General features: G+C 41.1%; 1 protein-coding gene across 19 annotated transcripts in view; it reads right to left on the reverse strand.

The window, feature by feature from the left end:
* The window catches only part of DLGAP1 (DLG associated protein 1), an 850590-nt gene that overhangs the window by 315019 nt on the left and 521060 nt on the right, over positions 1-14511 (reverse strand). For 7 of the 19 annotated variants that reach the window (XM_082418629.1, XM_082418618.1, XM_082418633.1 and 4 more), the window contains one exon: positions 12236-13264. In XM_082418629.1, coding sequence (XP_082274755.1) covers positions 12236-13192 — 957 coding nt within the window. In that variant the 5' untranslated portion in view covers positions 13193-13264. Of the gene's footprint in view, positions 1-7026; positions 7470-7502; positions 12147-12235; positions 13265-14511 lie in introns of those variants that run through there. The other 12 variants (XM_082418620.1, XM_082418628.1, XM_082418639.1 and 9 more) reach the window with 2 other exon arrangements.

The following is a 14511-nucleotide window of genomic DNA, read 5'->3' on the forward strand; positions in this document are numbered from 1 at the left end:
GTTGACTGTGCGTGTTCAGTTCACAAAGAGGAAAGCCTTAACGAGATGTACTTTCTAGAAACCTTAGCAACAGACTAAACCCAAACCACATTAGACCCAGTGCCTAGAGTAGAAAAAGCCGGGAGCAGGGCTGGTGGCAGAATTTCTTGAGTAGACGGAACACCAAGATCAATGATGATCTCATGCTCCGTGATTGAGGACCGCTAACAGGTGGGGTGAGAGGACTGAGGAAGGCACCCGCCCCCCCTACAACCAAAGAGCCAAGGGAATGCTGGTTAATCTCTCCAGGCCTCAGTTTCCCCAGCTGTAAACATGGTTTTGGGACAGTTTCCCATTCCAAATTATATAATAAAATAGCTAAGCCCAATTCTCCTTTGCTCAGTAAGGTGTGGAGGAAGGGAAGGAGTATAATTAATGTCATGTGTCTGATTTCTAAGGGACATTTCAGTGAGGTCAGTGAAGGCTGGTATTATGGCCTTGCCTAGCTGAGTGCAGTCTTCCAGGGAGTTCCATGACACCACCCTGGGAGATGTGGGGGTGCTGATGATGGGTGACATAGGAGACAGAGCAAAGACAGGCCAGACAGTGCAACTCTCTATAAGCAAGGCCAGTTTGGAGGAGGAACGTGGACGTAGTTTCACATTTCCTATCACAGAATAGCCATAGGAATTGGTCACCTAGATTTACCAATAGAATCTAAGAAACAGCTGTTGGCTTTGGGATTTTATTTTTTTAAAGCAGCGTGAAAGTCAAAATAAACGTTTTTAAAGAAGCAGGAAAGCTCATATAAGACATTTTTGATTGATTGTTCAGTTCATGAGAACAGCTGGCATGAAATAAAATGTTTCTTTTTCTGGGCAGTGATTGCCTAAGTCAAATATGGCAAAGGGACCCACACGATAATTGTTGGCCTGTAGATCGGATTTTTCATAAGCGTCACCGCGCAGCCCTCACAGAGAGTTCTTGTTTCTAGTGGATTTGTTCACCTCCTTTGTGAAAGCCTTAGAGAGAAGGCAGCAAGCAGGAAAATCAGTTATTTATAGGCGTTTTTGACTAAAAGTGTCTGTTCAGCGTGCCATGAAATACTTCCAAGAGGTGGGAGAACAGGAAACAATCTCAAATCAACGAGAAGCCTGGAGGAGTGTGATGGGGGGAAGATTTTACAGGGGAATCATTTTCAGAAAGCTCAGGTTCATTTGCAAACAAATGACAGTTACTTGCACTGACACCCCCTGAGTTACCGAAAAGCCCGCTGAACTTCTACTAGTTAGGAGAGAAGAAGAAGAAGAAGAAGAAGAGGAAGAAGAGGAAGAAGAGGAAGAAGAGGAAGAAGAGGAAGAAGAGGAAGAGGAAGAAGAAGAAGAAGAAGAAGAAGAAGAAGAAGAAGAAGAAGAAGAAGAAGAAGAAGAAGAAGAAGAAGAAGAAAGAAGAAAGAAGAAAGAAGAAAGAAGAAAGAAGAAGAAAGAAGAAGAAGAAGAAGAAGAAGAAGAAGAAGAAGAAGAAAAGATGAATTATCCAAGGATTACAAGTAGTCGGGATCCTTTAAGGGACTTAAAAGGGGCGTCTCTCTGTATGTATTTACTGCTGGGGGCCACCAGTCAGACTGATGCCTGGAGTACAACCTGGGCCAGCAGGTGGCCTGTGATGGAGCTGGCTTCTGAGAATGAACAGGAGTGATCAGGGACTTTAGACACGAGCAAAAAAGAGTGATGGACAAGGACCTATTGTCATCTGCCAGCAACAGTGGAAGAACTCCCACGCATCCAACAGAGACCCAAGAAAGGAGGTGAGTGGATAGAGTCCCCTTGTACACAAGCCCCATAGCTGTTGCTCTTAATTAGACTTGCCCTGTGGACTTACCAAAGCTGCCTGGAATAAGGCAGCAGGTCTTGACAGACTTAGGATCTGAAAACAAAAGCAGGTTTTGTCTAAACACACACGAAAGCTTGAGGAGGCCAGAAAAATTGTGTTCCATTAGCAAATATCGAGCCATGGGGGAAACCTGACCCACAGAAGCTGAGCTATCAAAAGATTGACCCTTTGTGATCTTTTCATCTGCAGACAAAAGCTTTATGTGTTTAGTTGGCACATGGGGCGAGGAAGCCTTAAATCTACGTTGTGATGAAGACTTGTCATCCGACATTGGGAGACTGCTTTCCTTTCCCAGGATCGGATATGTTCAGGCTAACCTTGGTGTAACGAAAGTTCGATCAAGCAAAATGTAACAGAAAAAGTGGTATATGAAACACGTGAAGAAGCAGTGAAGCATGCTAACATCTGAGGATTTGTAAACTCAAAACATTTCACATTATAGTTTTTACTTCTTTCCCAAATTTGAAATGAAATATTTTTCTAAGACCTTAACAAACACAAGAGTCATATCATTATGCCCATTTTGCAGATATAGAAATGGAAGTACTAAGTAGAGGGAGCCCAAAGTCACGTGGGAGGTCCACAGTGATAGTAAAGCCAATGTTTTCATCTGTTAGACTCTACTGCCCCCTTCAGTAAATACAATGATGAATCTAGTCTGATAGTTCCTTAGCATCAGGTTGAAGTGTGGCCCTTAGATTGATCTCTGTACTGGACTCATCCCAGATCTACAGAATCAGAATCTCTCGGATCAATGCCACAAATCCTCATTTTATAGACACCCTCAAGGTGGTTCTTGCACACACAAAGTTAAGGAACTATTGCCCTAAATATTCAATGATAGAGCAAGTGGCCACACACATATATGACTACACATGCAGACGAATGTGGTATCATTGTGCTCATTTTTACCCACATGGATGCCACTATATAACGTTTCATACAGCATTTTCAACTTTAGAGCTAGATCTTCTGTTTTCTCACTTTTGAATTTCAAAAGCAATGACCAAGAGATCCACCTGTAGCCCTTGATGTCTCCTATGCATTATTTGTTTCACATTTTCTAGACTTACCCTGATTTAATATATTTGTTCCCATTAACCCAATATAGCATGTCCTATGTGTCACATATTACATACACACACCCCCCCACACACACACTCATTGCTTTGAAAAATATGGTTACAGCTATGTTAATAATTTTCATCCTAGGAAAGTGAGGTGAGAGGAGCTGGCTGCCAAGATAGTGGAAGATGCCAGAAAGAATCATGTCGTCCTCACAATCCAGTCCCAGGGCTCTGAGTGTAATGCCTAGAGATTACACACCTGAACTTGGAGCCGTTCTGCTCACTTTGTCCTCCATTGGTACAGGGTTTCCTCATAATAAAACCATTGGGATGCAGGAGGGATCGACAGGGATAACAGGAGAAACATACCCATTTCTTTTATTTAGAAGTTAAAAGTCGTACCCTGCCATTTGTAACCACAGAATTACAAACTTCAGGTAATTATTTAGTTAACAACTGTCTTCATCTCTTGTGAACCTTTTAAGCCAAAACCATGCTTCAAATCTCATTTTCCGATCAGTTCTTTGCCTCCCTGTACCTTGACCCCACTGCCTTAAATGGATGGAATAAGAAAGGATGAGTTAGTCTTTGAAAAGAGCCTTAAAAGTTTTCATAGATGTGAAAGACATAGTGGGAAAAAGAACAGGGCTGTAGCTGGGCAGTTTGTGTGCTAGTCTCAGCCTGCTACTGATGAGATTACTCATCTTTGTCAGTCAAGGTATTTCCTTAGGGTTTATTTTTCCCACTTTTAGAGAGAGTAGGTTGCACTAAATAATCTCAAACAATTGTTCTGTAAGGGGATTATTAGGTGAGAAATAGGTAGGTGGAAAGATGCTACGCCCACCTTCCAGGGAAGAGTTTGTGAATGAGAAGGTATAGTGGACGGCCTTTCAACGAGGAGGCTCAAGAACACTAAAACCATCATTTTTTCTGAAAAACAGAAAATAAAGCCTGCCTGCTTCTTTAATTACACACCTTAAAGTTTTAGAGACTTGGAGAGTAAAATCAGCGAGGAGTTTGACAATGTTGCAAGTATATAATTAACAGTGGTTAAAAAAAATGAGAGGAACAGAAGTCATTTCCTTTCATTGTTGTTGGATGTCTCTTTGTATGAAAGGGATTTATCCTTACACTAAGGAAGCAGGACCCCCCTAGCTGGTTTATACTAGTGGTCTGAGATTTAAAATAATCACTTTAAAAGCAAGGCAAGGTGTTTTTTTAGCAGGATCTATGAAAGGTCTGTTTCCCCACTTTATAGCCATTCTTCCTTCGTGGACTTTATGAAATGGTACGTTTGAAATAGATCTTATGTCATGAATCAGAGATCAAAGAAAGCATAAGTATAAATGCATATTTTAGAAGTATGGGTACAGGAATGCCTATGCAGATGTAACGTGTATATATGGACCTAGACACATGCGTACAACATACAGTAACTCTAGACTCCACATAACTCTGCTTTCTAGACAGTTCTGTGATAGCACAAGCCTGAATTTTGTAGGAAGTTTCCAAATTCTGGGAGAACAAGGAGTAGAAGCTCCAACTGATAGAGAAGAGTGGCAATGTACATGAAAGAAAAGGTATACCTACCTAGAAAGCCCATTCTGTGAGTGTAATTAGAAGTCTATTTTAGAAATGGAAACAAGGCAGGGAATATTGCTAAACTTTAACAGGTGGAAAAAACCAATTTTTTTTTTTTTTTACAAGATAATCGTTTATATTCTTAAACTTAAAAGATCAGAGAATCAGAAGAGGTCATTCCTTGGTCATATGAGCGTTCCCCAAGAAATAAAAGTGTTAGACAATAGAAGTAAGAAATTGGTCACGGCAAATGAAGGAATGAGCTGGTGGGCATCTCCTTACACTCTATTCCCTCCTTTACCTTTGCTAATTGTTTAACAGTAATTAGCTCTTTATCTTTACCTTTTAGTTACAAACAGGATTGGGCTGAAGGAGAATAAATCATTCACTGAAAAAAAATTAACCCCCCCCCTTACCGTACCGTGGTTTCTGTCCAAGAATTTATTAAAACACTTAAATATGCATTTATAAAAATTGAGTAAAACGATTTTTCCCTGTGTCCTAATGTGTTCCAAATGGCAGTTACTAGGGACACAGCCTGCTGGTGGGGAATGAGGCGAGATGGTTTTGAGAAGCAGATAAGTAAACCGTTGATGTGAAGTCCCAAATGCATGTTATTTTTAGCCAACAGGAAAACTTACGGATTCAAAATTTCAAATGAGTAACATAAATCATAGTAAGGTCTTATAACTCCTTATGGATTTCAGTAATAGTAACCTGATTTGACCTGAAAGGCCAAGTTTTTTTTTTCTCTACCAAGCTATCCTGGCAAATGACAGAAAAAAAATCTGACTGTTCAGAGGTACTACAGTTTGAACCATATGAAGTTTCTGATTTCAGCTGTTTGGAACAATAAAGATGGAATTTTTCCATGATTCAACTCACCAATGAGCACAGTAATCCACCAAGAGAGGTTGTTGCTTTTGAACCTAAAACTAAAATGGTAAAAAACCTAGTCTAACCACCGAGTCAAAGCCAGCTGGCCATACTGCATATATATTTTAGTGACCCCTATAAAACCGTAAGCAAAAGAACCGATGTGTTCTACCATTCACAAATCACTGTTTGTGTTAGGTCATGTAAAGGCATGATCTCAAATGGACCAGAGATTATGGATGAATGCTTCTTTACTGAATGGTAAATATTTACCCTGGGCTCTTGTATTTAATTTGCAACCAAGCAAACTGTCCTCTAAGGAGAATGGAGAAAGAGGAGATAAAGTCCACTGGCCACTAAGCGATCCAAAGCTGGTTTTTCTTTTTTACTCTGTGCTAAGCAATGCTATACCTTCCATTAGTAGACTGGACTCTGTGGGATCTGAAAGTCTGTGCCATGAAACCTTTGATTGCGGCTAACCAAGCACTTTTGGTATAGCTGAAAATGTCTTTAGCATAATGAAACTGCAGACCAAGAATAATAAAGTTGAACAACTTTCAGGAAGGATTTTTGATCTTTCTTTTACTACCACTGACTCTTTCTGGACCCTTGCTTTCTCAGAATATTTTGCCAATTGTCTCCCCTGCCCAATACTGGGATATGAGTAACAGAGAGAGTTATAGAGAATCAGAGAGAGAATTGCCAGAATCACTGATTCTACATTCAAAGTAGGATCAGGCAGAAGTAACCTCATTTTTCTATCAAGAAAGAGGAACATCTCTACTAAGATCAGGGAAAAAATAGGGAGAAGATTGTACAAGCCACGTAGGAAATACATTCAAGAATCTTGACACTTTTTGCTGGATTATTAGGGCAATTTAAATTGAAAACAAAGAAAATCGTCAATGTGGTTAACTTTTTTTTTTTTTTTTTAAAAGGCAGCAAGGAAACATCACAGTAACCAAAGTCACTAGCAGAACTGCTCAGCCCTGTCACACATTTCACATAGTTTTTTTTAAACTGATTTAACATAATTTAAATTGTTCTAAAATAAGAGGAAGGAAAACCTCAGCTGGGGAAAGAAAACCCCACTGGGCAAAGGCTGACATAATCTTGAACAAAATTTTGAAAAATAGTTGTACCTGCATTGAAAAAATAACTCTGGGTTCATGCTTGTTAGGAATGATTCTTCAGTGATCTTTTGTGGAGTCTTATTTAACCAACAGGGAAAAAAAGCCACAAGAAAATCCACAAAAACCCCAACCATCCAGAAATGTTACTTTTGCAAAGGAACAGTAAGCATTCAGGATTGTTGTCATGGAAAACAACGGATCACATTTCAACCATTAAGACACACAATGTCCTCTCATGGCATCTAGCACCTTAGATCCTCTGTCAATTAAAGATTTTATGCAGCCTCTTGCAGACACAGACGTGTAGGTATCTGATGTCTCTACCTGTTTTCTTACCATCTGTACACACATCAGATTTTAGCCCTTTCAGTTGTGCTAGCCATTACTTAGAGAAAAAATAAAATAACAAAAACTCCCCCCCCCCCAAAAAAACCTCCCACCTAAACAAACAACACACTATCACCAAATACAAAGTAATAAAAGAGTTGTACTCAAACCTGGTCAGTCCTTCCATTTCTTGAAACTTGCACACAAACTGAAGAAACCCACTCAGCCTTAAAAAGGTCGATCATTTTGCTCTCCTAAAATTTCATCTCTGAGGGTGCTTGCTTTCTTGTCCGTCTTGTACACGCGCTCTCTCTCTCCCTCTCTCTCCCTCTCTCTCCGTGTCTCTCTCTCTCTACTTTTACCGAAGAGCGTTTTGTTTCCTTTTTCCTGTGTCTGCCGCTGGATGAATGCAAAATACACGGGTTTGAAGGGATTTTTTTTTTTTTTTAAGGCTAACAGTTGGAAATCTAAAATCTTGCTCTTCTGAATAGCTTATTACGCCAGTCACTCAACACCCATTTACATAAAGAGGCATATACAGAACCAAGAATCCTGCTTTCTTAAAGCGAAAACAAATCAACAACCAAAACTCCCTTTACTCCTTTGACCCCCTTCCTATTTTATTTACTTAACGATTAGCACTTACCCTGAGATGTGCCATAAATGCTCTATTCCAAATATACAAAAGCCAACCACATCTCAACTGAGAATTAAACAGTTTTAATGTCTTCAAATCCATGTCTCTGCTACAAATCCTGACACAGACAGTCACTGGCAGCCGTACAGTAGTTCTAAACAGCAGACATCTGATTCTTGATATTTAAAAATAACAATATTGGAAAAAAAAAAAGGGAGTCTTTTTAAAATTAACTACAAACAGCTTGTGAGGAAGCACATCTCACCAATTGTATTAACTGGAACTTGCAATGATTTCAAGCTACAGTATTTTATTTTTAAATCAATGTCAGACGGAGACCCAATACCTACAGACCTCTCATTTTCTATATAATCGTGGCAGTGGCCTAAGTTAAATGATTTCTAAGTGAAAATTCTAAAAAGAGCAGATCAGAACTTTTTAGTATTTAGAATTCCATTATTGGTGAATATTAACCTATGCTCAGTCAAATTAAATTAGGGACATTCCAGCCATTCCATTGCTCATCTGAGATGGGTCACATTTCATGGACGTGCATTCTTAACTGTGTGCACCCAGAGGAGGTCAAATGAATGCATACATTTGCTACAGAATAAGACAAATATTAATACGAAAAAAATGCATTTGTTTCTATTTCTGAAGCACATTATAGACTCAGACGGATCCACAGTCAAGTTTTAGCTCTCCCAATGACTATGCATGAGTTCTTGGACAAATGATTTCATCTTTTGTGCCTCAGTTTTGTCATCCATAAAATTGGAGTAAATAGTAATACTAATTTTACAAAGGTGTTTTGGGTACTAAATGAGTTATTGTATGATTTCTGGAACATAATAGGTATATAGTATATGTCGCTTCCTCCTTCTGTTTTATATTTGGAATGGGTAGGGATCAGGCAAGTAAATGGAGAAATCCAGGCTTTGAAGGCAGACAAATCAGGTTTGATCCTCTGTGTTGCCATGTACTAGCTGTGTATCCTTGGGCAAGTGACTTAATCTAATTTACTAAATCTCAGTTTCTTCAACTATAAAATACCTCATAGAGTTTCAGAGAGCAAATTAGATAACATTGGAAAAGCATCTACTTTAAGCATGTATTAAATGGTAGCTCCAGGCTTTACAACTCTTGAAAATGGCTCTAATTAGTGCTCTGCATATGTAACTTAGGAGTTTGAAGATGTGGACTGAGATCCCAGGCCTTCTTGACCAAGTGCCCTACTTTATAGTAGAAGAAGGAGACCCGGAGAGCTGAAATGATGGTTCTAAGCCCTATCATTAGTGAGTGATCGCCAACTAGTTAGCGGCAAATAGGAACTAAAACATAGACCCTCTTATTTAAAGTTCAAGGCTTTGTCCACTAAACTTTGTGACATTGAAATCAAACACATTTGTACATCCAGTTTCAATATTAGTTGATAATTAAAGCAATACAACTGGAAAAAAAAAAAAAAGAACCTATTTGTTCCCAAATTTGCTTCTAAGAATGAGCTTATAAATGAAATTATTCTAGAGGAGCTGACAGGGACTGGCTAAACCTATCTTCCTAAGGGGAGCTTCTGCAGGACATAGATTCTCCCTTCCCTATAAAGCAAGAAGAGAGCTGGAAGGACGTCCAGTTCTTAGGAGTTTCCCATCTCCTCTCTCCCCTTGTGAATGTCCAGCTTCTTCTTCCCTTTCTTTATATGAGCTCGTCTTCTCAGCACACTGGTTGGGAAGAACACACTGCTCTACATTTAGTTTATTTATTAAACATACTATGTCCCCACTTTGAAATACAGGATTTTTTTTCAGTTTGAAAGTCTTGCACAGAATAGGAGCTCAATAAATGTCAATATTTGCTAAAGAAGATATGACTTGGAGCTCAGTTTATATTTCAAGTGTTGAACTAGCTTGTCTTAGAGTTAATTATTGCTCAGTGAAGAACAGAAAATATTACATTTTTTTCAGTCTTTCAGTAACTCCGGAATTAAAGACAAAGGTGCTTCTGGTATCAAGTCACATTAGCAATTACTCTCGGGAGGAAGGGAAGGAAATGGGATTGAGGAGGGTACCTGTGTGATCCATTGTAATTAATGTTTTATTTCTCTAGCTGGGTGATGTATAAATGGGTATTTATTTTCTTCTTCATATCTTTCTGTAAGCCTCAAATATTTCATTAAAAGAAACTAGCTTAAGTGGGAAGCAGCCTCATAGCACAGGGAGATCAGCTTGGTGCTTTGTGACCACCTAGAGGGGTGGGATAGGGAGGGTGGGAGGGAGACACAAGAGGGAGGGGATATGGGGATATATGTATACGTATAGCTGATTCACTTTGTTATACAGCAGAAACTAACACAACACTGTAAAGCAATTATACTCCAATAAAGATGTTTAAAAAAAAAAACTAGCTTAAAAGAAGGCAAGCAATTTGAAAATAGAATTTCCAAATCTTTGTAATATGAGATCCAATAATGTTACTATACTAAATCCCATACTTAAATCTTAAAGCTTTCATTCTTATTTTACTGAAGAACTTGAATAATAATATGTTTACTTTAAATATTTTTCTTCCTCCTTGCTCACCATATCATGTCCTTGATTCCAGAGTTGTGCTGGGGTGTTTTGGAAAGAGCTATTTTGCATCAGATAGATCTAAGTCTAAATCTCAGTTCTACAACTTACTGGCCACATAGCATTACGTCACTTGATATTTCTAAGCCTCGGTTTCCTCTCTTGCAAAAACTGAGTGTTATTATCTGTAGCTCTCAGGACTATTATGAGGATTAAATGAAATAACAAATGTGAAAATGTTTGCTACAGTATCTGGTACATAGTAGATTTTCAGTTAATATCATTTTCCTTCTTCCTTATCCTTCCACTTTTCACCACTACTTGAGCTTTTAACTTCGAAAAGGTTATAAAAAGGAAAGGAAAATGAACTTAAGGTAGGAAGCAGGCAATTATGCTAGTATCATGAAAGCATTTTGTTACTAACAAAGGCTGGTCCTAGATCCATGTACAATATCCTTTTAAATTAGATATTTCTTATCTAATCTCATCACTACTTATTAAAGTTCAAGTTTTTTTAAAAAATTGAATGTTTTGTTTTTGCCGCTAGTCACAAAACCTTCATAGACAAAAATGTATCCTAGGTTTTCTATCTCATTACACATCCTTTCTTCAAGACAGATATCTTATCAAAATACTTTATTCTCAATAGTGGATGAGATTTATGTGCTTAAAGAATTGCTAAAGCTTTCAGTTGTAACCCTTGTAATGGTCTTTTCTATAAGTTAAGAGACTTGGGTTCTGGTCCTACCTCTGCCACATACTAGCAGTATGACCCACTAGGCCTTTACCTTTCTTTGAGTCTAGTTGTTTATATGCTAAATGAATGAAGAGGTTGGATTAGATGATCCCTTTACCTCTAAAGTTCTGTTAGTGGTTCTTGATGACTTAATTAACACATATAACAACCTTATAGTAAATTAAACGATGCCACCTTCAGTAGGAAATACTGTGTTGTTTGTGAAAACTATCCACATAATAGTGGCCTCTTCTGAACTCTGGGAATGGGCTCTGGCACTGTCCTTGTCCAGTGACTGCCATTGACTGTCCAGTGACTGGAATATTTTCAGGGCTTGGTGGAGGCATTTCCAAGGGAGTCAGCTTTGTCAGAAGAAATCCAAAGAGAGCAACAAGATGAATGTCTTGGTGGAAGACTTTTTCCCTTGCGTTTATTCTTAAGAGTGGGAAATGATTATGTCATGATTTTATAGTTCAGTAAAACCTTTTTTAAAAAGATGAGGATAGCAAGGGAGGGCGGAGAAAGACACTTTGAAAAGGAAAAATATGAGAATCCCTCTTATGGAAGGTTGTGTCTTGGGAAAAATGACAATACTAGAAGGAGGAGGTAGGGAAGAAAAAGACTCTTCCCCCGATATTATTATCCAGGTGAAATCTGTTTTAAGTGGATTGGAGGGCAGTAGGAAAAATAGGAGACTGTGGAAGGGGAGGAGTGGTCTTGGGTCTGTACGTGTGTGGGATTTACATTCTGACACTAATCGTATTTTATCGTGCAGATGCTTCCCCTTCTTTTCCTCGTCTTCTCTGTTGTCCTGGGTCTCTGGAGCTGTGCCTGTCAGGTCCCCAAACTGGCTCCATCTCCACCTCTTCGGGGCGCAGGGCATCACCCCGACTCCCTGTGCTCTGGGGGTGGGGACTTGGGTGGGGGTGTGATTAGAGTTGGTGGTGATAAGAAAATTGCAGTGGTGAAGATGTAGATTAATTTTTCCAAACTAATAGCTTCAGGCAGAATTTAAAATAATAATAATAATAATAAAAAAACTGAATAGATCTAATTAAATTCTTTCCAGAATTCCAAAGATCATTGTTGACTTTTGTAAAAAGGCGGATTTATTTTAAAATTCTGTGTAAACTCCCCTTTTCTCTCCTCACTATCCCACGATCCTTCAGACAAAAGAGGAACACAAAACATTAATAACTCCTTGCCTTTAGGTAGGCGTGCTTTTCAAAGCACGTTTATATATAGTCTCTCAAGATAACTGGATGAGGTTGCTAGCAGGCTTGTTTCCTGATAGGAGCCCTCAGCCCCAGAAATGCTAAGTAATTCGCTCAGGTTCATATAGGCAATTCATAGTAGAGCCAAGACTAGGACCCAGGAGAAAATACCACACAATCAGCAGGTACAACATCTAAACATCCATCCCTCCACATAAATGGTACCTGAAGGTACTGGCAGGAACGTTCTTGTTGACACGACTCTGACTTCACCATGGCCTGGTCCATGTTAACTGAGGCTTTCTGGTAAACCTCTCGGGCTCGACTCACGGTCAGCGTGGAGGACCAGGCGCTCTTCTTCAGCAATGGCGTGTCTAGGGTGACGGGCAGATTGGCACAGGTGGAGCACTTGACATCGTTGTTACTCCGGGAGGCCTTCACAGCCTGCTCGCTGATGGTGTTGTAGGCCTCCATGAAGTACTGTGAGGCCGAGCGGTCGGGGCACCTGCCCATGGTCATCACGCCCGAGGGGGCGTGGTAGATGCACATGTCGCCGTCGAGGTTGTCTTCGGAGCTCCACCAGCCCGGGGAAGTGTTGGTGCGGGGCTTGGGCTCGGGGCGGCGCTCCTTACTCTTGCTTCGCTTGCCGTACCTCACGGTCTGCGTCTCCTCGGGGCTGGCCTTGCCCCCGTTGACGCTGCCCTTGGACGGCCCCTCCAGGGAGTGCGATTTGGTGAAGAGTTTCTGGACCGAGTGGACCAGGTGGCGGATGCGGCCGGGGCTGTCGCTGCGGTGCTCCACAGCCGTGCGCTTGTACTGCAATGTGTGGTAGCCATCCCTGTTGAGAGGCAGCTGCCTCTCAAACTGGTCCAGGAGGTTGGCGGGGATGCGGTTGGCCTTGCTGGCCAGGGTGCGAGGCACCAGGGCGCACTCGTCCTTCAGCTCCTGCTGCGAGGTGTAGTGTCGGCGCGGGAAGGTGCTGCTGGCCAGCGGGTCGCTGAAGGGGCCCACGCACTCCGCCTGGAAGGAGGTACGCTGAGTGTAGTAGGGGTGGTCGGCCGGCTGGTGCTCCACCGGGCTCAGCAGGTATGGCTTGCGGTCTGCGTGGTGCGACAGCGAGTCACAGGCCGAATCGCAGGTGACTCCGTGGTGATGGCTGCGGCTGCCTGATAACCCTTTCATCGCTGATGGGGTGCAACCACAGGGGTCATGGACACCCGGTGGTTAGGTTCCAGACCCGTCTCCCGCAAGGACCTGGGGGAATGAAGGAGAGGGGGACAATGGTTAACGCTTCGCTTGGTCAATAGATATTGCTCTCTTTCCACGTGTGTCTGCTACTGAGTTGGTTTTCTGGCAGAACTCATGACTCTCCCTAAAAGCAGCTTTAATGCATTGTTGGAAAAGCCCTGTTACCTCTGTAGGCCAGGAAAGCCCATGCCAGTCCTATAGGAGAGACAGTAGGGGTGAAAGCTAGTAAACCCGGAAAAGAACGTATAAAAATGCTAAACTATTTTTAAATGACTTGGGAGAAAAACTGCCCCTCCCTCCAGGATTCCAATAACTGTATCTTTCCCCTGCTGCTCTCCTTTTAATCTTAACTGTATGTTAATCGTCAAGCTAGCAGACCGGAAGGGCTCACTTAATCTGGGAAGCTTTTGCTGATCTGCCCCCTGCAGAGAGAATTAGTTCCCCTCTGTGCTCGCAGGGCATCTACTGCACACTCTCCAGCTCCTCTGGAATGCTTTGTCTCATGCTTTCCCTGCTAGCTCAAGCTCCTTGAGGCTAGCTTACCTCTTAGCCACCTTTACATCTCCCTACCTTGTACCAGGTGGGCCACACAGACACACAGTAAGCACCCCATAAATGTGAGTGAAAAACATAAATAAAAGAGGCTACCGGCACCTTATAACTTTAGAATATATCTCTGTATCTTCTTTCACATACTTTCCCGTTAGAATTCCGTGGTAACAATTACAGCAAACAATCCCCCCGTGGTAATTAGAGTTGGAAAAACTAATGGTGTGGCAAATAAATCAGAGCTGTAGAGAAAATCTGCCCGTGTATTTCTGTCATCAGAGAATTAAGAGCTTCCTGTCAACAAACTGAGAGCCGATGAAGAACAAATAAGCTTGAATTGGCTAATTTGACTATCAGGGCATCTCCTTTTGCTGGTTTAAAAGTTTCTGGTAAATATTTACAAGTGATGGCAAGATGGCCAAAGGAAAGGCTCTTGAAATGTTCCTGAGGACATGAAGGGCCTGAACCTAAGGGTCATGTCTGCCTGGGAGAGAAGGGCATTCTACAGATCCACCTGTGGGAAATCAGGTCATTCCAAGCCTTCCCCGCGCTTTAGTACCGGAGGCTGCTGTTCTCCTGGGCATAGTACTTTCTTTGGACTCTAACAGAGAGAGTTCTTCAGTAGCTGAATGCAATTCTCCTGACAGCCAGATTTTTTTTTTTTTAAAGCTTCCTACAATACAAAAATTGTCACATGGAGAGTT

The sequence above is a fragment of the Balaenoptera physalus genome, assembly GCF_965194825.1.
Source record: "Balaenoptera physalus genome assembly, chromosome: 12".
NCBI lineage: Eukaryota > Metazoa > Chordata > Mammalia > Artiodactyla > Balaenopteridae > Balaenoptera > Balaenoptera physalus.